Source organism: Leptodactylus fuscus, chromosome 1, assembly GCF_031893055.1.
Source record: "Leptodactylus fuscus isolate aLepFus1 chromosome 1, aLepFus1.hap2, whole genome shotgun sequence".
Lineage (NCBI taxonomy): Eukaryota > Metazoa > Chordata > Amphibia > Anura > Leptodactylidae > Leptodactylus > Leptodactylus fuscus.
Genome location: NC_134265.1, coordinates 197,202,972 through 197,226,225, shown reverse-complemented (window position 1 = coordinate 197,226,225; position 23,254 = coordinate 197,202,972). Strand labels below are relative to the sequence as shown.

The window sequence follows — 23,254 nt, the reverse complement described above, 5'->3', positions numbered from 1 at the left end:
TGATCTTAAATAAATCCTATTTATAGAAATAGTAAAACAAAATGCCCTTTTGGTTAAAGGGGCTCTATCATTGGGAAAAGTCATTTTTAGTTAAGCACATACTTGCATAGCCTTTAGAAAGTCTATTTCACGCCTACATTTTGTATGTAAAAAGCCTCAGTAGTTTTTGAATAAGTCTGTTTTTATTCATATGCTAATTAGCCTTCTCCATGCACCCAGAAGTGTCTGTGATAACCTTTGCTATTCTCTATGTGTGTGAGAGCAGGGAGATGAGTCATCTCGAGCAGCCTCTCTGCTCTCATACACAGAGAATAGCAGAGAGGGTGCACACAGACACTTCCAAAGTGCATGGAGGAGGCTAATTAGCATATGAATAAAAACAGACTTATTCATAAACTACTGAGGCAATTTACATACTAAAGGTAGGTGTGGAATAGCCTTTCTAAAGGATATGCAAGTATGTGCTTAGCTAAAAATGACTTTTCCCAATGATAGAGCCCCTTTAAGTTCTGTGCTGTGGTCTACGTTGTTCAGGTCCGCAGGGGCACTTGAACGACAGGGAGACGGTTTGCTGAAACAGCAGTTACACACAGAGACCCCACTGACTATAATGTATAAGGTGTGCGCCATGAAGTGGCGGAGATAAAATATAACCTACAATAAAACCTCCAATCTTATTGGTTGCTGTAAGCAGAAACTGCTGAAAATTTTTTTGGTCCTCTGTGAAGGACTTTTTACTCTGCTGATTTTTGGCGGATTCTGTGACGGTGTCTCCGATGCAGATGTGAACATGGGAGAAAGAATGGGAATTCAACAAAGCCACTACAAGCCTACAGTCTGAACAGGTTGTCAGCCCATTGGCAACAGGTAGAAGTGAGTGAAGACAATGTGTATACAAACACTACAGAACACGCTGGTGCTGTATACATGAAACTATCTAAGGAAAGAGCCATAAAACTAAGCTCATGGGTAATTGATGTATTTAATACAAAAATAGCATGCCCAACCATAGCAACCAATCAGATCACAGCTTTTATTTCTCGTTTCAAACCAGAAAATAAACCCTACAATCTGATTGTTTGCTACGAGCAGCACCGTATACACGGCTATAAGACATCCTTCACGTCCACTACATTGTAACAAGCTGCTGCCATGTCTCACAGACGCTTCTCCCAGCACCGCTCAGTGACACGAGGCTGTGAGCGGAGACTTCCCGTTATGTCGCCGAGCATCCTACGGCGGCTCACATTCTCCAATGAGGTAACATACTCCCTCCATACCTACTAATTACTACTGAGGGGTCTCAGCCTATGCGCGTCACGTGACGCTCTACCTGGGCCACGCCCCTTCTTCCGCCCAGTTGCCAATCGTGTTCGCCGCTCACATCCGGGCCACGCTGCTCCTCCTGCTCCGGTGCTCGGCGGCTGGAGGTAACCGGGACCAGGGTGTGGCACGACCGGGGCTGACTCCGCCTGGGGGGACCCCACTGGGAGGGGACAGCCATTAAATGCTGGGTCTGGCGGAAGTTTTGCCTTGCTGAATGGAATGTAGTTGCATGGAAGAGAGCGAGAGGCTCGCCGGTGATTCACTGAGTGTCAAGATGACGTGGGAGCTGTGAATGTGGGAACTATCGGCATGCCCTGCCGTAAGCCTTCACGTGTCTGCTGTGCACTGAATAAAGGATTAGAAGCCAATGTCTGGCACCCAGGGTGGTGCTGCTGTGCCCGCCCCCCGTGTATGAGTAAAGTAAGAGTGCTAACACCTAGACAGTGGCAGGGGCTAGCAGGGCTACTGACTGACCTTTGTGGAGAACAGCAGCCTGAGGGGCATGGGCTGCCATCTGTGTGCTCCGAGGACTTGTATGGAACTGAAGGACTTTGTCAACTTTCCTGTGGAGATAGCATGTTCTGAAAAATATGTATGTGCCTCTATGTAATGTGTGTGTGTATCATATATATATATATATATATATATATATATATATATATATATATATAATTTGTGTGTGTATATATATAGTGAAACCTCTTTAACATCATCTTCCACAATGGCAGCGCAAAGTGTTCTTCTCAAAGAAGATGGCCAGTGTGCATAGTAATCCATGGAGGGGGGTCTTTACATCAATAAGAACTATAATTCTGATATAAAATATCATTTTTATTTGTATAGTGCCAACATATTTCACAGCACTTCCTAAGGTTCATATATAGACAAAAGTACAAGCCTTTAGAATAATAAATTATCAATTCATGCAAATGGAGTGAGGGCCAGGCACGCAAGAGCTTACAATCTATGAGGTGCTAGGGTTGACACAAATGGTAACCATCCAGAATGTTCCTGTTGTTTAGACTCCCCATCATTGATCACATTTCCAGTGACTGTAGTTCCTCAGTGTCACTGCCACTGTCACTTTTTTGTAGAAAAAAAAATTAATTCATCCAATTATCTATAAACATTCAAGGCTCAGATAGGAATGCTACATGTGTGTGTGACTGATGTGTGTTGTGGGGCCGCCATATGGCTACATTCAGTACTGCATGCATTTCACCTTTCTACTTTATACTATCTTTCAGTGGTCTCCTTCTAAAAAGGGTTAAGAATAACTGAGATCCTGGCGCAGGAGGAGCAGGAACCATCGTGGGCCACTGGGGACACACAGGTGAAAGGACAGTGAGGGCGATAGCAGCTCCTTTATTTAAAGGGATCCTACCATTAAAACCTCTTTTTTGGGGGGATAAGCCGTCAGAATAGCCTTTAGAAAGGCTATTCGTCTTTTACCTTTAGACGTGGTCTCCGCTGCACCGTTCCTTAGAAATACCGTTTTTTACCGGAATGCAAATGAGTTCTCTCACAGCGATGGGGGCGACCCCACCGCTGCCAGAGAAGTGTCTCCAGTGCCGCCTCCTTCTTCGTCTTCAGCATCATCTTCAGTGTCTTCTTCCGGCGCAGTCTCATAACTTCTAGCCCTCGGGCCTTAAGCAGAGCAGACTGCGCAGGCGCACAGGCCATGGTAAAATGGCCGCTAACAATACTGTGCAAGCAGCCATTTTCCTGTGGCCTGTGCAGTCTGCTCTGCCCGAGGCCTATAAGTTACGAGCCTGCGCCGGAAGAAGACATTGAAGATGATGCTGCAGACGAAGGAGGCGGCGGCGCTGGAGACTCTTCTCTGGCAGCAGTGGGGATGCCCCCATCGCTTCGAGAGAACTCCTTTGCATACCAGTAAAAAACTATATTTCTAACAAACGGCACAGCGGAGACCACGTCTAAAGGTAAGAGACAAATAGCCTTTCTAAAGGCTATTCCGATGTTTTATCCACAAAAAAAAAGGTTTTAATGGTAGAATCCCTTTAAAACTCTAATTTTAAATAGAATCTTGCTTGTTTTTCAGGAAGCGGAGACTGAATTTCATGATTTATTGGCATTTTATGGCTATGACGCATCAGATTGTTTATCAGACAGTGAAGTAGATAATACTCCACCTGGAACTACACAGCCCATTGCTTTTCTACAAGTGGTAAGACACTAGGGCAAGGCAAGCATCACATGGAATAACTTTTTATAAGAAATACTACGATATGAGTAAGAGTGTTTAAAGTACTCTTTATATACTTTTTTTTTTTTTTTTTTTTTTTTTTTTTTTTTTTTTAGGAGCAAGTGCCCACTGAACCTGCACAGATGTCTCCCTCCTTGACTTCAGGAGGGTCCACCGATCTCTCCCCACGCTTTGCTGACTGTAAGTGCATGGGGTTAAGCATTTGTGAATAATTACGTCACACTGTTCACTTAGCTATATTGTTATGACAAATTCACATCCTCAATGCAGTGATTGTGGGTAAGGGGAAATATTCAGGTTTTTCTATGCAGTTTTTTTCTTTCGATTTTTTTTTTTTTTTTTTTTTTTTTTTTTTTTTTTTAAATGGTCCCTAACTTTTGAAACGACTTACTGTCCTTCAATAGACCATGTGAATTTGGACGAAATTGTATTTATCTTTAACTATAAATGTAGCTGCTTTCTGCCTGAAAGGCTCTCCAAAAATCTGCCACTAGGAGAGGGGTTGATTCTCTTTACAGCATGCAGACATGCCTGTAAACTGCTTTCTCTGTGCACAGGATTGAACATTCTGCACATCTCACAATTTACAATGTAAGAAAAGTCGTCTTTATACTTGTATATACTTCTGGCTGCTCATGTGGTTACAGATGAGATATTCACAAATGGCAAGCAGCTTTCATGACTGTGCTGATAGGTTGCTCTTTTCTTGTGTTGGATCTTTTTAGCTGCATCATGCCTGTACATTTACTCTTAAAACTAAAAACAGGTTTTTTATGCAGATACGGTTACGTTTTTATTACACATTACTTTTACGTGATTGGGGCAGATTGTGGCAAGTTATAAATACAACAAAGTGAGCTTTTACAGAAATACATTAGTCTAAATGTATACAAATAACTGCTGTATAATAAAGTTCAATGCACTCTTCTTTATAGTGAAGTTGGTGTTCCATTTATTAAAGGGATTCTACCACTAAATCGGTATTTTTTCTGCTTTAGGCGTCGGAATAGCCTTTAGAAAGGCTATTCGTCTCTTACCTTTAGACGTGGTCTCTGCTGCGCCGTTCCTTAGAAATACCGTTTTTTACCGGTATGCTAATGAGTTCTCTCGCAGCAATTGGGGCAGGCCCCAGCGCTCAAACAGCGATGGGGGTGTCCCCACTGCTGCTAGCTACGCCTCCATCTTCAGCTGCATCCTCCCCTTCTCTCATCTCTTCTGTCTGCGTCAGCTCCGACGCCTGCGTAGTCGGCTCTGCCAGTGAGACACTAGTAGAGCCGACTGTGCATGGCGGCCATCTTTTGTTCGACGTAGACTTAGAGGAGCGTACTGCGCGTTCGCACAATTGCGGCCTCAAAAATATGGCCGCCGGCCAGCATACTCTACTGCGCAGGCGTCGGAGCTGATGCTGAAGGAAGACGACGAGAGAAGGGGAGGATGCAGCTGAAGATGGAGGCATCGCTGGAGAGAGTTCTCTGGCAGCAGTGGAGACGCCTCCATCGCCGTTTGAGCACTGGGGCCTGCCCCCATTGCTGCGAGTGAACTCATTAGCATATCGGTAAAAACCGGTATTTCTAAGGAACAGTACAGCGGAGACCACGTCTAAAGGTAAGAGACGAATAGCCTTTCTAAAGGCTATTCCGACGTCTAAAGCAGAAAAAATACCGATTTAGTAGTAGAATCCCTTTAATGCATAATCAATAGAAGCCAGTTATTAAACAGGACCTTTAACCTCCTCCACTGATTTGAGTTTTTAGCATCTGTTAATAGGTGCCACGCCAATGATTCAAGCACAGTTATTTTTTCTTTACTTGTATTTTGTCCCTGACAGGTCTCCATTAATATTTGTACTATTTAGGGATCAGTTAAAAGAAGCATCCAACTCTAGTTACCAGCTTTTTGTTAATGTCCTTGGTTCTCTAAAAATTTTAGTACATGATGAACTGTATGAGAGAAACCCGGCCAAGAGATTTATGACACAATGATGAAGAATATAATGTTGGCTCTAAGCAGTGATGGCTAACCTTTCAGTTCGGCGTGTCAAAATTTATTAAAAAAAACAAAACAAAACCCTGAGTGCTGTGTCACACAACACATGGCCCCCACACAGTGTCTGACCCCTTTTGTGGCCCCCACACAGTATCTGGTCCTTTTTTGGCTGACCCCCTTTTATGCTACCCCTCCCCCCCCACCTACACACACACACACACACACACACACACACTATATGATCCCTTTTTTTTTTTTTTTTAAAGCTGTGTATGACACCCCTCTCCCCCATTTTTCTCTTCACGTTCAAGTCCTAGCTGCCTTCTGCTACCACCTTCAGGGAGTGCTATAGCCGACGCTTAAGAACACCAGGATGCTGTACATAGCTACCCAGTGTTCTTTAGTGTTGTGGTGTAAGTGTAGGGCCGCCTAGAGGAAGCAGTGGTGGGTAACCAGGACTAGAGTGTGTACATCACCTCAGGTGACATCATGGAAGGTACACCCCGGCATCTGCTTTGGACAATGTATATCATCCAAAATGTCTTGGCGTGTCCCAGGTTCACCATCATTGGCTTAAATCAAAACAAAGTCAAACGTCAGTAAGTGCTGTTACCAGACCTGGAATTGCTAAGCGTAATATTTTACACTTTTAGTTTGAATTTTCTATTACTATGACAGCCAACATGTCATTGTAGTTTATTGCAAAAAATGTACCCATGTATAGCCACATATAAAGTAGAAATCATACAGGTGGATGAAGCAGGGTAAAGAGCGCCATTCCCTTCAAACAGCTAAATAACGTGGGGTGTCCGAAGTCTAAGGATAGGACATCAACATTCTGAAAAACCTCCAACATATATATTTTTTTTTTTTTTTTTTTTTTTTTTTTTTTACAATGACATTGATATGAATGTTAAAGAATATGCGTTGTTGAAAATTTATTCATATGTGTATATATGTGTGTTTCTTATTTTTTTTCACAGCGCCAGATGACTGGACAGTGGAGTCCGAAATGAGAGCCGAGGTAAACTATGATTGGATCGCTCTTTGATATTGTCAGTCTTCTCTGTTATGCTGGATAAACTTCATGAGGGTTTGTAAACTGACACACAATTCGTAACTTTCCATTATTAAAAAAAAAAATCAGTTGACAAACTTTTCTTTATGATTTTCTTTCACCCCTGCTATGCTGTGTATCTACGTATTATCCTGACTGGATAGTGTACAGTTGCTAATATGTCCTTTAGCCAGTGGTAGTATGAGCCTAGATAGCATGGATGCAAAATAATTAAAGGGATCCCATCACTCACACACAATTTTTTTCTAGGTACCACATCGGAATAGCCTTAAGAGAGGCTATTCTTCTCCTACCTTTCGTTGTCTTCCCCCTTCTGCCATTCACCTACAATCCTGGTTTCTCTCGGTATGCAAACAATGCTGCTAGAGAACTCTCTTCCGTGCCGCCTCCATCTTCGTCAGGAACATCCTTTTCTGGCGGTGGCTTGTAAATTCTGGGCCTTGGGCAGAGCAGACTGCGCATGCCCACAGGCCACGAGAAAATGGGCGCTTGCAAAGTATTGTAAGCGGCCATTTTGGCCCAAGGCCTAGAAGTCGGAAACATGTGCCGGATGAAGAGGAAATTCCTGACAAGGATGGAGGCGGCGCTGGAGAGTTCTCTCGCAGCATTGGGGACGTCCCCAGTGCTGCGAGAGAGCTAATTTGCATACCGAGAGAAACCAGGATTATAGGCGAATGGCGGCGCAGAGAAGACGACAAAAGGTAGGAGAAGAATAGCCATTCTTAAGGCTATTCCGACGTGGTATCTAGAAAAAAATTGTGTGTGAGTGATAGGATCCTTTTAAAGGGATTCTATCACTAGAATCCCATTTTAAGCTAAACCCACGTCGAGTAGTCTTAAGAAAGGCTATTCTTCCCTTACCTTTAGATGTTCTTTCCATGATGTAGTTCCTTAGATATCGTGGTTTTTGTCCATATGCTAATTAGTTTTCTTGCAGCACTGGGGGCGTTCCCCAGCAATCAAAACAGCACTGGTGGTGTCCCCAGTGTTGTGACAAAACTATGCAGCACCACCGCCTTCTTGTTCACCTCCTCTGCCTCTTCTTCCTTGTCCTGTCACGTCTTCTTCAAAAAGTGCCTACTGCGCATGTCCGTCACCATTTTCCCATGGCCTAATAGGAGAGGCCACAGGAAAATAGCCGCCGAACCTGCGCAGTCAGCCATTTTCCTGTCGTCAAACAGGAAAGAGGAGGTGGCAAACAAGAAGGAGGCAGTGCTGTATAGTTTTCTGAATAGGGACCTCCCCCAGTGATGCCAAAAAACGAATTAGCATATGGACAAAAACCGGGATATCTGAGGAACGGCAGCATGGAGAAGACATCTAAAGGTAGGGGAAGAAGAGCATTTCTTAACCGGTTAAGGACCAGGCCCAGAAGTACATTAAGGACCGGGCCTCTTTTTTCAAAACTGACGTGTCACTTTAAATGGCAATAACTTTGAGACGCTTTAACTTACACAAGTGATTTTGAGATTGTTTTTTCGTAACACATTATACTTCATGTTAGTGGTAAACACTAATCAATATTTTTGTATTTATTTATTAAAAAAAACTAGCAAATTTGATGGAAATTTGGAAAAAAATTGCAATTTTCAAAATGTGAAATTCTCTGCTTTTCAGGCAGATAGTCATACCATCCAAATACATGAATAAATATTATCTCCCATATCTCTGCTTTATATCGGCATCATCTTTTGATTGTCTTTTAATTCATTTTGGATGTTACAAGGCTTACAAGTGTAACAGCGATTTTCCAGATTTACAAGAAAATTCCTCAAACTAATTTTTTAGGGAACACTTCAGTTCTGAAAGGAATTATAAAGGCCTATATAATAGAAACCCCCATAAATCACCCCATTTTCAAAACTACACCCCTCAAATTATTCAAAACAGCATTTGGGATGTTTGTTAGCCCTTTAAGCATTTCATAAGAATAAAAATAATATGGAGGTCAAATTTAGACATTTCATTTTTTTTCACTAATACATTAATTTAGACCTAAAATTAACACATTCACAAAGGGTTAAAGGAGAAAATGCATTTCACATTTTGTTATGCAATTTCTCCCGTACACATAAATACCCCACATGTGGGTGTAAACTGATTTTTGGGCACACGGCAGTGCACGAAAGGGAAGGAGCGACACTGGGTGTTTGAACAGCATATTTTGCTGGAATAATTTTCAGGCACCATGTTGCATTTGCAGAGCCCTTAGCGTACCAAAACAATGGAAACCCCCCAAAAGTGACCCCATTTTAGAATCTACACCCCTCATGGAATTCATCAAGGGGTATAGTCAGTATTTAGACCGTACAGTTGTTTCACAGATTTTACTAACATTGGAATGTGTAAAAGAAAAATTACTAAAATGTCACTTTATCCCCAAAGTTTTCATTTTCACAAGGGGTTAAAGGAGTAAAAGCCCCCCAAAGTTTGTTAAACAATTTATCCTGAACACGGCAATACCCCATGTGTGGCCATATTCTGCTGTATGGGAACATGGCGGGGCTCAGAATGGAAGGAGCGCTATTTTGCTTTTGGATGGCAGATTTTGCTGGAATAATTTTTAGGTGCCATGTCGCATTAGCAGAGCCCCTAGAGAACCAATACAGTGGAAACCCCCTAAAAGTGACCCCATTTTGGAAACTACACCCCCCACAGAACATATCAAAGGGTAGAGTGAGCATTTTGACCCTACAGCTGTTTCACAGATTTTATTAACATTGGGACATGAAAATGAAAATTTACTTTTTTTCCAACAAACTGTCAATTTAGCCCCAAATTTTTCATTTTCACAAGAGGATAAAGGAAAAAAAGCTCCCTAAAGTTCGTTACACAATTTCTCCTGAACACAGAAATGCCCCATATGTGGCCATAATCTACTGTATGGGAACATGGCGGGGCGCAGAATGGAAAGAGCGCTGTTCGGCTTTTGAAGGGCAGATTTTGCTGGTGCCATGTCGCATTTGCAGAGCCCCTAGTGTACCAATAAAGTGGAAACCCCCTAAAAGTGACCCCATTTTGGAAACTACACCCCTCATAGAATTTATCTAGGGGTTTGGTGAACATTTTGGCCTCACAGCTGATTCACAGATTTTATTAACAATGGGACGTAAAAATGAAAAATTACTTTTTTTTTCCAATTAATCGTCCATTTAGTGCCATATTTTTAATTTTGCAAGTAGCTGAAGAATTAAAAGCCCCCCAGAGTTTGTTACACAATTTCTTCTTAACACGGCAATACCCCATATGTGGCCATAATCTGCTGTATGGGTATATGGTGGGGCTCAGAATGGAAAGAGCGCTATTTGGCTTTTAGAAAGCAGATGTGGCTGGAATAGTTCTCAGGTGCCATGTCGCATTAGCTGAGCCCCTAAAGTATCAATACAATGGAAACCCCCCATTGTGACCCCATTTTAGAAACTACACAGGTGACAGTAAACTGGAATTCACCAAGAAGTGACCCCATTTTGTAGGGACAATTTTAGGGCCTCTGCAAATGTGACGTGGTGTCCAAAAACAAAGAATATAAATCTGCACTCCAAAAGCACATATCGCTCCTTCACATCTGCGTCCTGCTGTGTACCCAAATAGCAGTGTATGCCCACATGTATGACACTGGTGTACCCCGGATAACGTACTTAATGCCATATGTGGGTATAAATGGCTGTTTGGGCACAGCCGGGCACAGAAGGGAAGGAGCGCTATTTTGGTTTTTGGAGCACAGTTTGGTTTTTGGAAGTCATGCCACTTTTGCAAAGCCCCTGAATTGCCAATAAAGTGGAATCTGCAGACATGTCACCCCATTTTGGACACTAGCCCACTCATGGGATTTATCAAATGGTGTAGCGAGCATTTTTCACCCTTGAGGGTTGCATTTATTTAGTTTCCAGAAATGAAATCACAGCTGATAATGAGAAGTTAAAAATGAAATTTTTCCAGAGATTTGCCATTTTAGTGCCCGATATGTTGTGCCCAACTTATGTCAGCAGAGACACTCCAAAAACTGGTAAGTGGGTATCCCGGGCACAACAGCTTTTAGAGCATTAATCTCTGATACAAGTCGGGCACAACATATTACGCCCTGAAATGACGTATTCCTGGAAAAATGGTCATTTTCACCTCTCACAATCCGCTTCGTATTCATTTATGGATAATAAGTTATAGCAACACTTGGGGGTTAAAAATGCTCTCTGTACCCCTGGAGAAATCCTTCAGGGGTGTAGTTTCCAAAATAAGGTCACATATCAGGAGATTCCACTTTACTGGCGTTTCAGCTCTGCAAAAGTGTCATGGCATCCAAAAACCAAACCGTCTGCGCTCCAAAAACCCAATAACCCTTCTTCCCTTTTGTGTCCAGCTGTGCCCTAATATCAGTTTATACCACATATGACATTACGTCCGATATAACGGGTACACCAGTGTCATACATGTGGCATAAACTGCAGTTTGGGCACACAGCAGGGCGCAGAAGCGAAGGAGCGCTATGCGGCTTTTGGAGCACAGATTTGGATGTTTGGTATTTGAACGCCATGTCATATTTGTAGAGCTTGTAAGGTACCAGAAAAGCGGATTCCCCAAAGGAGTGACCCCATTTTGAAAACTGCACCCCTCAAAGAATTTATCAGGGGTTGTAGTGAGTATTAGTATCCCAGACGTGACTGCACAGCGGATGGCGAAGAGTGAATATATAAGCTGTGCGGAGAACATTGCAGACACCAAATTCCCTACTATGTTCCAGTAGCTCCTATGATTGGGGGAGTCACTTTGGGGGTCACTTCTGGTGTTTTTTCGCTCATAAGCTGTAAATCTGGGGTGTCCCCTGATATTCGCTCGCACAGCTTATATATTCCCTACCTGCCGCAGCCAGTTGTATTCTAATAATTTGGCGATTTTTGGGGGGTTTTGCCTTGACATTGCTAGATGCTATATTTTCTTTATTTTTCTGGTGACACGGCCATATAAGGGCTTGTTGTTTGCAGGATGAGATGCATTTTGTAATGACACCATCTTTGGGTGCCTACAACTTACTGATTACATTTTATTAACTCTTTCTTGCTGGATTAAAAAAAAAAAAAAAATCAATCCTGCATTGAGTTTTACATTTTAAATTTTTCGCCATGCAGCGTACAGCATAAGTAACTTGTGTCCTTTATTCTGCGGGTCGGTACGGTTACGGCGATACCTCATTTATGTTATTTTTTTATGCGATACTAAGTCTGCAGAACAAACACACATATGGGGACATAAATCAATGTTTTTTGCATCGCCATCTTCTGAGAGGCGTAACATTTTTATTTTTCGGTTGACAGTGTTGGTTGAGGGCTTATTTTTTTGCGGGAAAATGTGCGCTTTTTATTGGCACTGTTGTGGGGTGAATATGACATTTTGATCACTTTTTACAGCATATTTTGTAGGATGAGATGGCAAAAAATCATTATTTCCGGCGAGTTTTTTCCGTTTTTTTTTTTTTTCCGACGTTCACCGTGTACATTAAATATTATTTCAGTTTTATTGTACAGGTTGTTACGGACGCGGCGATACCAAATATGCATTGCTTTTTTTTAATTGTTAGTGCTTTTTTTTATATAATTCATTTTGGATAGAAAAAAGGGATTTTTGGACTTTAGAACTTACTTTTTTCATACACTTTATTTTTTTTTTTTTAAACTTTTTTTTTACTTTTTCATGTGTCCCTTTAGGACACTTGAATCAGTTGATGCTTTGATGAAAGTATCAGCTGATTCTACACAGTAGAAGACAGGACACAAGCAGGACATGAGCCTGCTCGTGTCCTGTAAGCTGCAGAGGAAGTGAGACACATCGCTCACTTCCTCCACCGCCTGGCAGGATCACCAGGTATGTGGGGGCTCCGGTAGTCTGGGGTCACTGGCCAGACCCCAGACTACCTTGTACTGACATCGGCACCCCCCGCGGGGGGTGCCGATCGGGTTAACCTGTCGGCGGATCCCTTTCGATCGCGCTGTGATGTTTGACGGCGCGATTGAAAGGGTTAACACGTCCAGTCGGACTCAGTTCCGACTGGACGTTATGGAGGAAGGGGTTAGGTGTTAGTAACACCTAACCCCTGTCCCCCCCGCACTCCTCCCCCCACCAGAAAGGTACCTAAAGGCCGGACGTATTTCGGCAATAGTCCGGTCTTTAGGTACCAGCACATGAGGCCGTAAATTTACGTACGGCGGCCCTCATGTGGTTAAGGCTATTCCGACGTGGGTTCAGATTAAAACAGGTGTCTCATGATAGAGTCCCTTTAAAATAACTAGTGTAAGCTCAGTTATATCCCTAAGTTCATATCAATTAATTGAGCTGACATTCGATTTTCGATAATCTTGCGATTAATTGCCAGAACCCTAGTTGAGACCCCCATAATTCCGAGGATGATGAAAACTGGTATTTACCTGTACAATGGCGCTCCTGATTGCCTTCTGTCTGATGTCTAATTTATCATTTATTCATTTTTTATTTATTTATTTTTAACAAGATTGGAGAAACACTTTAAATTTTACTCCACTAGTTGATGATTTAATTTCTTCCAGCAAAATGGGCATATTATTAAGTCCCAGTTGTGATTGACTTCAGTAGGTGTGGTGTTGTTTTGTTTTTTGTTTTGTTTTTTATTGTGCGGGCATTCAAATGATGTCCAATAATTTATAACAGGAATATATTTGTGACTGACAGCCAGGTTCCTGCTGTAATGACTGGGAATAGATTGACCTCTTGTCCTGCGGAATTTAACCCTCTAAAGCCACAGTAATACTGGGGTTCTGTTGGTTTACTGTGGCACCTTTGTGTCTAACAAATGAATAACCTGATGGGTTGCCTGACAATGATACATTGACAGGTAATAATACTTTATACTATTTATTTCAAAGCATTATAGGTAACCAAGTGCTCCCAGCTTGCTTTAAATCCTCCGGAGGAACTAATAAAAATTACAATTTAACCACAGTGGTAACTATCTGCAAATAAAATACCATATGTATACTACATATGGAAAAACTTTGTTATTGGAGGAATGGGAGGAAAAGAAACAAAGTTAATGAGTAAGTTTTATGTGCACTAAATTGGTGCTAAAGTCTTTCCATAAAACTTGAAATGTACAAAAGTACTAAAACACAAACAAATTCCCAATCTAGGTTGAATTGAGTGGTGCAGCTTTAAGAATGGAGTAATTTATGTCTGTTTTTAATGTATAAGCCTTCAACCCCTTAAATAGTCACTACATTTTCAGACTTTTTTTTTTTTTTCTATGTAGATTGTGAGCCCCACATAGAGCTCACAATGTACATTTTTCCCTATCAGTACGTCTTTGGAATATGGGATGGAAATCCATGCAACCACGGGAAGAACATAAAAACTCCTTGCAGATGGTTTTATGCCCTTGCTGGGATTTGTACACCAGGACCAGGCTTTCCGCTCCAGATTAGGCTCCAATGAATGGGCCTAGTCCGGAGGGATTGTCTTGACGCGGAATCCGCGTCAAAATAGGGCAGGTCGCTTCTTTTTTCCGCAAGCGGTATTTTACAGGAAATGACCAGTTCCCATTGAATTCAATGGGAGGCGTTTTTTTTTTACCCAGATTTTGACGTGTATTCCGTGTCAAAATCCAGACCAAAAAAACTACATGTGAACTAGCCCTAAGTGTCTCTCTTCTAGCTAATTTGAAGTCCACTCCCAGTTGCTAGCCAAGGTTTGTCCATAGATAGATTAGATGAGCGTGACTGCTTTATGGTGAGGTTATGTTCTATCTTCATGCAGTGAATGGAGGCTGGGGGGTGATTTGATCCCCCTTACAGCTTGCACACGTCTGCAAACTGCTTCCTCTGTGCAAAAGACTGATTATTCTGCAAATCTCACAGCTAACAATGTAAGAAAAAAATCTTCTATGTATTTTTGTCTACTTCTGGTTGCTTGTGTTGTCACAAATGGGATAGTAGCTTTCCTGACTGTGCTCATAGATTGCTCTTTTCTTTTGTCCTGTCTGCTGGTATGGTCACCTGGGCTTTTCTCAGCTATTTATTTGTTACTTTACAGTTACTCCTGGCAGAATTACATGTAAAGAAACCAAACCAGTTACAATGGATAGAGGCAGATTTTTCCTTTCTTAGAGGCAAATGTAAAATGCAGCCATAATGTGATTATTAGTAGCAGAATAATTGATGGGCCACCATGATTGAAGACTTATAGTCATAGAACAGATTGCGTCATGGAAAAGTGTACCTTCCCAGACCATGACTTCTTATTACGTCATGGTAATGTCACCGAAGCTGAGTGGTGCTAGCTGTGAGAAACAGCTGACCCCCATCTGTAACACCCATGGCTGAAACTAAACTCCAATCATGGGTATTAACTCCTTAGATACCGTGATCAATCATAATCGCAGCATCTAAGGGGTTTCCCTAGCAACCCTGAACCTCTGTGCCCTCCTTGCTCTGTTTCTGGGGGGAGCTGTGATTCTTCAGCATTCTTCTCCTTATGAGGCAGGATCGTATTAGCTAGGCCTGCTGACAGACATTATACACTCCAATACTTCTGCAGATTGCTGGTTCGTGTCACATCTACGCTCTGCTGTGTATCCAAACTGAAGTTTATGCCCACATGTATGACACTGGTGTATCAAGGGTAACATACTTAATGCGATATGTGTTTATAAACTTAGATTGGCTATGTGCCCAAATATATTTGGTTTTTGGAGCACATATTTAGATAGTTTAGGTTTTTGGACACCATGCCACTTTTGCAGAACCCTGAAATGCCAGAAAAGTGGAACTCCATTTTGGAAAATACACCCGTAAAGGAATTAATGCAGGGGTGCAGTGAGCATATTTTCCAAAAATAAATACACAGATGATGGTGAAAGGTGAAAATGGCAATTTTTCCAGGCATGTGTTATTTCAGTGCACATTATGTTGTGCCTAGTTTTCAAAGATGAATACTCCAAAATCTGTTTTGCCCAGTATTTTCGCTTAACAATTTTTGGAGTGTGTGTCTCTGCTGACTCAAGCTGGGTGCAATATTGATCACTGAATGACGTATCCTGAAAAATTGCAATTTTCACTTTTCATTATCAGCTGCACATTAATTTCTGGAAATTACACTATTTCAACATTAAAGGGTTAAAAATGCTCACTACTCCATTTGATAAATCCATTCAGTGGTGTAGTTTCCAAAATGGGGTTGCGTGTCTGCAGATTCAACTTTACTGGAAACTTAGTGACTGCAAAAGTGGCATGATGTCTAAAAACCAAAATGTGCTCCAAAAAACTAAATTCCCTTATGTGCCTGGCTGTGCGTCTAAAGAGCAATTTACACACACATATGACTTTAAGTTGGTTATCCTGGCTACAACAGTGTCATACATGTGGGCATAAACTGCAGTTTGGGTACACAGCAGGGTTCAAATGTGAAAGGCTTTATGTGCTTTTGGTGCACAGATTTAGGCTGGTTGCAGACAACCGTACCACAACCGACATCCGGGCCTGTGCTATATGATGCGGCCCGGAATGTTTGCCCGCACACTGGACTGTGAAAATGATGGTCGTTTGTACGGGCCCATAGAAAAGATTGGGTCAGTGTTCTATCCGTGAAATACATGGATAGCACACTGACTCTCGCCACAGTTGTCTGTATATGCAAAATGTGGTCACTTCTATGGGAATTTCAATTTACTGGAACTTCCAGGGCTCTGCAAAAACATGGCATCCAGAAAGTCCCTCTAAATCTATACTCCAAAAGCTAAAAAGTGCAGTGCTCCTTCCCTTCTGGGCCCTGCTGTGTGCCTAAGCAGCAGTTTACACCCATCTATATATTTTTTATTTTTTTTTTGTACTCTGTACCTGGGATAGCCTATTTAATAATTTTAGGATTGCTTGTTTCTGATGAAACAAAGAGGGCACAATGTATTGGGCACTGAAATTACTTATTTCTATAACCATTTCAATTTTACAACTGTACATAGATATTTGGGAAGCACCCTTGGGAAATTACCCAATAAATCTTTAGAAATTCCTTGAGGGGTGTAGTTTCTAAAATGGGGTTACTTCTGGGGAGTTTCCATTGTCCTGGTTCTTTAGGGGCTCTGCAAATGCAACGGGGCACCTGACAACCAAACCAGCAAATTCTGACCTCCAAAATCCAAATAGTTCTCTTTCCATTCTGAGCCCTGCCACAAAGCCATGCAAGAGATTAAGCCCACATATGGGGTATTGTCATGTTCATAAGCAATTGTTGAACAAACTTTGTGATGCTTTTTCTCCCTTTAACCCCTTGTGAAAATTACCATTACAATCCCTTTTTTCAGTACTACCACGTCGGTATAATCGTAAGAAAGGCTATTCTTCCCCTACCTTTAGAATTGTTCTCCGGGGCGCCGTTTCGGTGATATTCCTGGTTTTCTCTGTATGCTAATGAGTCTCCAGACAGCACAGAGGGCGGTCCCCATTCACTCAAACAGCACGAGGGGTGTCCCCTGTGCTGCCTAAAGCCTCTCCAGTGACGTCCTTCTTCTTCTACTACAGCTGCACTTCGCCACCGCGTCCTCCTGTCATCATCTTCTGGCAAGACTGCGTTCGCTCATGTAGCAGCCACAGAAAAATGCTCGACAAGACATGCGCAGTCAGCTCTGCCATCAGGTCGCTACTTAAGCATACTGGGCATGCGCTGTACGCTTGTGTAATTCTGCAGAGTACTGAGCATGCTCAGTAGCTCTGTGCCGGCATCACTTGTGCGTTGTGTTTATAACAAACTTCCAAAATGCTATTTTGAATTATTTGAGGGGTGCAGTTTTGAAAATGGGCTGATGTATGAGGGTTTCTATTATTTATGCCTTTATATAGGGAACTGAATTAGTCCAGAAGAAATTAGTTAGGGAAATTTAGGGAAAATCGCTATTACAGCCATGTCAGCAATCTGGAAGAGGCCTGCCTTGGAACACACTTTGGCCACAGCAGAAGTCAGACTGTCTAGGAGGAGGGGGTTATATTATATAGGCACCATAGAGGAGGGCAGGGGTCATCATGGAAAACTTAGCATAACAGGTAGACCAAATAGACTTTGGGAAACAAATCGGGCCAAGTTGGTAGGGGCAAGGTGGGAACAGATGCACAATAACCTATTGGGATGCATGGGTGCCAGCCAAAGCTTCTCAATCTCAACCAATTTGGTATATGCCAGCATAGCTGCAAAAATGGCATACAGCACAAATTAGCTGCCCAGTAATAGTGCAAAAGATGTGGGACGGCCAGACCCACCACACCCCCTCTCCGTCAACATGATAGAGCGAGGAATACGATGTTGTTTGGCCTGCCATATAAACTGAAAGCTGGCCTTCTGTAACTTATGTAAGTCTACCCGAGGGACTACAACTGGAGGCATCTCAAAGTAATATAATAGCTTCAGAAGGACGGTCATCTTTACCGCGGCAATGTCTTCAGAAGAGAGAGAGGCTGCCAATTGTCCAAGAGGACTCTTAATTTGTGAAATAACTGAGTAGTTTGCCAAGTACAGGCTTGCATAGAAAGGGGATATCTGGATCACGAGGCAGCGAATGGAGGATGTCTTTCACTGAAAGTCATAATTACCATGGAGGAGAACAAGGAGATACTGTGGGATATTAAGAGGAAACACGTCCAGTTTTCGAAGGGTTCTCTTGTATATCCGGAGAACTTTAAATTCCCTATCTCGGACTTTAGGACCCCCTCCAACTCCTCATTAGTAATAGGAGAGTTCAGAGAGGCCAAAGCATTAGAGTAGAGACGTGACAAATGGCAATCGGCTAAGTAGTCCGCTAGCTGAGAGTGACCATCAGTAGGGCACAATGCCTGTGGGGAGGGCAGATTATACAGTTTAGAGTACTAAGAGTGGAATGCTAATGCTATAGTATTGGAATGATTCTGGAGAATACCGGAAAAATTGCGTACAGAATGCTGTGTGGAGGCTACATGGTGATCCCTGAGGGTTCTAGCCAGCAAAGTGTGGGACTTATTGCTCAAAGTACCGTTGGCGGGAATACAAGAGAAGTTGCTGCACATGACTGGTCTCCAGACTACGGAAATCCACCCGGGTAAGAACCAGGTGGCACAGGACCTCCAGGTATGGACACGCCACTAAGATACATGTAAGGGAGTGAATGGGAGCAAAAAAACGAATGCAAGCACAATGTTAAGTAAAACCAGGGAAAAGAATAGCACCACAGATTGGGGCCCTCTTCAAGGGATGTTCTCCAAGCGGGGCTTCTGTGAGGTGGTTGCCACAGTAGGCGATCAATATCACTTGGGCCTTAATGGGTGCTACATCGGGAATGGAGGAGTAGGCGGAGAAATCTGTTCCCAATCTGTTAACTCCAGTAAGGGGACACCCAACCAATCACAGAACGGCAAGTGAAAGCAAGAGCGAAGTGTGGCAGAATGACCATTCTTGCTGGCAATAAGGATAAACTGGAAGCCCCAGCTGTAAGGAATCTGGTGATTACGAAGAATCTGGAGGAGGGACTGAAAATGGCCATGTTTCTGGAGAGTGTTAAGGGAGAGAACCTGGTCAAGTTGCAGCTTCACCCGGTCAAAGTTTTTGAGTTTCCGTGTCTTGCTCATTATAGCCTCCTTGAGTGTGAAGTCATGAACACAACAGATAATATCACTGGGCATAGAGGAAGAACCCTTGACATGGAGGGCTCGGTGGGCCCTATCAAGCTTAATCTTATGAGATGGGAATTCCTGAAGGATGGAATTAAAAACGGTCTCCAGTGTAACTTGCAGGTCCTCGCTTTCAGTGGCCTCTGGGAGCCCCCTAACGCAGATGTTGTTATGCGGACCTCTGTTATCAAGGCCGTCCAGGTGGTGGTGTATGTCCCGGATTGCTGAGGCCTGATCAGTAGTAGTATCATGCAGAGACGAGACATATGCCCTGGTAGTATCGTGGTCATCCGCCAACATATTCATTCAGTTAGCAATAGTGTGTAGGTTGTTGGCAGGGAGAGCGCAGGAAGAGAGAGGCTGCGCTGTGAAGCACATGGTTGGAGAGAGGAGGAAGGTGCTGGTGAGATCCAAGATGACCACTGCCTCGTGGTGGCCCAGCCCGCTGAAGGAGGTTGCAGGTCTAGATACCCATCCATGGTGGCACAACCTGGACACTCAGCAGGGGCAGGAGTGCCCACGGTTCGTTCTTGTGCAGTTGCCAATATATTTTAGGGCTAAAAATAGATAATATTTATTAATGTATTTTGATGGTATAACTATCTGTCTGAAAAGCAGAGCAGATCACATTTTGAAAATTGTCCCAAAATCACTTGTGTAAGTTATGGTGCCTTAAGGTTATTGCCAAGATTCATCAGTATTGAAAAATAAGACTGTGTCCTTAAGGTACTTTTTGGATGTGTCCATAAGCGCCATCACGCCCTTCTGACAATGAGGAGATATCAGTGCCGAAATTAACAGCACCAATATACTGAAAACGCCGACCGTGCGCTGAATTCAGTGCACTGTCTGCGTTCTAGCAGTATATGAAACCGCTCGCTCATGAGGACTTCAAAGGTCCTCCTTAACTTACCCAACTGAAGTGTGTGAGATCGGCTTTATTTATGACACATTGTATTTGTGAAAAAATAGGAAATTTTGTTAAAAGTTTGGAAAAATTTGCAATCTTCAAAATGTGAAATGCCTCCCAAATAAATTATTAAATATTATCTATTGTTTCTCTGCTTTATGTTGGCATTATCTTTTAATTGTCCTTCAATTTTTGGGGGGCGTTAGAAGGTAGAATGTTTAACAGCAATTTCCCAAATATCCTTCTATCCTATCCTACTAATATCCGTCCTACTCCTATCTTATTCCTACTTAAATAAATAATAATAATTAAAGGGGTATTCCCACGTCGCATACTCACCAGTCTTCGTTGCTATAAATTTTTCTTCCGGCTTTGTTGCGTCATTGGTGAGCGGGGTTACATATGCAAAGCCAGCAGCGGTGCCCTGCGTGCACGCTTATAGACCAGTCTAGCCTTCACAATGCGAATACAGACCCGGCATCCGCCTCTCTCTATTACAGCGGATGCCGGGTCTGTATTCGCATTGTGAAGGCTAGCCTGGTCTATGAGCGTGCACGCTGGGCCAGCGGCATCTCGCCGCTTGGCTTTGCATATGTGAATACAGACCTGGCATCCGCCGTAATAGAGAGGCGGATGTCGGGAGTGTAGACGCCGGCACAGATGCTTGCAACATCGCTATGCTCCTGCCCTGCATGAAGCCAGCAGCGGCAGAAGTGATGCTGTTATTCCGCTCCTCTTGCTGGCTTCATGCAGGGCAGGAGCATAGCGATGTTGCAGACATCTGTGCCGGCGACTAACCGTCCCCGGCATCCGCCTCTCTATTACAGCGGATGCCGGGTCTGTATTAGTGGCCCCTTCCCCCCAAAGGGTAAACTACACCCCCCCCCCAGGCTCGCTCCCGTGCACTTAGCCCCTCCTCCCTCCCCCCTCAGAGCAGCAGATACATCACTTGACTTATGACCAGATAAGTCAAGGGATGTGTAAAAAAAAAAAAAATGAATAAAGTAAGATAGTGGACAAACAAAGCAGTTTTGCTGAAGCAATGTATTTAGGAAAAGTCTTACATTCACATTAACAAGAAGTATAGATAGGATCCTTGTGATGGGACAACACCTTTAATAATAATAAATAAACTTATAATACATAATAAACTTAAATAATAATACTAAACTTAATAATAAATATAAATATTAATAAATATATAATAAACTTATATCATAATAAATAATAATAAATATAATAATAAATAAATAAACTTCATATTATAAATGTGAAAGTTTGGTTGTTTGTTCCTCAATCACGCCTACACCGCCGCATGGATTGTCCTCAAATTTCACATAGACATAGAATCCCGGCCAGAATAGAATATAGGCTACTTACCATCCCCGTGGGTTGCCGGGCATCAAGACCGCGAGCACCGACGTTCGGTTGGGAGTAAGTTTGAGGACCTGACGTGACATCACAGGCCCTTGGAGCGCGCTATGGTGTGGGAGGATGCAGCCTGGCAGAGTGAAGAACATAGCGGCTCATGTGCGGGATGGCCCAGAGCGAGCATGCTGCCTGCTTTTGGGGAGACGCGGCGCCCAGTAGTGTGAACCCAGTTTTATTATCACGTTATGGCTGCAGCACATTTTGCACTTCTCTCTGAGACAGGGAATATGTACAATAAGGCCTCTTGCACACTACCGCTTGTGAGAAGACAGCTGTGATTGAATGAATAGGGGCTGTCTTGAGTTTTGTGGCCTAGACAGATATGAATGGGTTGGTGTGATATCTGGGAAAAATCTAGATAGCACACTGAACTAGCACACGACCTTTGTGTACAACGGGCGTAAGGAGCAGTCTGCCGTTTGCCATTATTGATACTACTGGTTTCCATTAGTGCCATTCTGGCAGGAGTAAATACAAAAGATGCTTGTTTTCTATGAATAATATCCCATCTGTAACCACACAAGCAGCCACAAGTAAATGAAATTCTTAAACCTAATATAAGCCATTCCCAATGCCCTGTAAAGGAGTTACTTAGTCATTCACTGCAAGTAACCCTAGAGAAGATACAGTAAACTGGATATACAGTTTGAGTGGGAGCTGTTCTGGCTGCTGCACCTGAAGGAGGTCAGGGGGATTCAAAGTCATGAATATACAGGAAATAGTCAATATTCCAAGAGAATAAAGACATGAACCACATATCCTAACTTTATACACTGAACTTTTGCTTCTCAGCAAAATCATGAGGTACTTAATATACATATTGATCTGGTTGTTTGCCCTGCGGGTGCTGTGCTATGTTGGTGGTTGCTGTGCAGTGACGTACATGGTAGAGTAGGGACCCACTATATTGAGGTCGTGTGAAATGGCTAGTGGGATTATCCTGGGTACAAAAAAAGTTCTATATGTGGCCATGAACAGCTGTATTGGGACACTTTCAGAAGGGAAGGAGCGCCATGCTGTTTGGATTTTGGAATGTAGGTTTAAAAGGCATGTTCCTTTTTCCAAGCTTGAAGTTACCAGTAATGTGGAATTAGTGAGGGTTAAAATCCCCTTCAGAACAGATGTGTCGCCTCAGGTACCAGACCAAAAGACGGGTAGCCGCGACTGAATGCTGGTGCACTGCACCGGCATCCAGTTGCGCCTTCGCTCCGGATTAGGCCCAATGAATGGGCCTAATCAGGAGGAGGGAGTGTCTTCAAGGCGCTCCTCCCTGCTCACACTGTACAGCGCGATAGGCGCTGCTGTAGAGAAGGACGTTCCTGACAGACTGTCAGAAACGCCCTTCTGACTGTAAAGCGCTATGGTACCGAGACCGATAGCTCTTTACGCAGGGCACAGATCGGGAAAGCCAACAGTGTGCTGAATTCAGAACACTGTCGGCTTTCCAGCAGTATATAGAACTGCCTGTACCCAAATCCATGAAAGGTCCTCTTTGACCTACCCTTAAAATTATAGACTGTTCATGTCTTTATCAGTGGGCAAACGTAAAAAATTAGCAAGGGATCAAATCATTATTTCCTACACACACACACACACACACACACACACACACACACACACACACACACACATATATATGTTTGTAGAAT

General features: G+C 42.9%; 1 protein-coding gene across 1 annotated transcript in view; it reads left to right on the top strand.

Moving 5' to 3' along the window:
- The first annotated feature begins 1,116 nt into the window (after nucleotides 1-1,116).
- MIER2 (MIER family member 2) overlaps nucleotides 1,117-23,254 on the top strand; it is a 43,535-nt gene continuing 21,397 nt past the window's right edge. Inside the window, exons 1-5 of the mRNA XM_075281695.1 lie at nucleotides 1,117-1,430; nucleotides 2,574-2,659; nucleotides 3,389-3,514; nucleotides 3,649-3,733; nucleotides 6,523-6,563. Coding sequence (XP_075137796.1) covers nucleotides 3,676-3,733; nucleotides 6,523-6,563 — 99 coding nt within the window. The 5' untranslated portion in view covers nucleotides 1,117-1,430; nucleotides 2,574-2,659; nucleotides 3,389-3,514; nucleotides 3,649-3,675. The remainder of the gene's footprint in view (nucleotides 1,431-2,573; nucleotides 2,660-3,388; nucleotides 3,515-3,648; nucleotides 3,734-6,522; nucleotides 6,564-23,254) is intronic.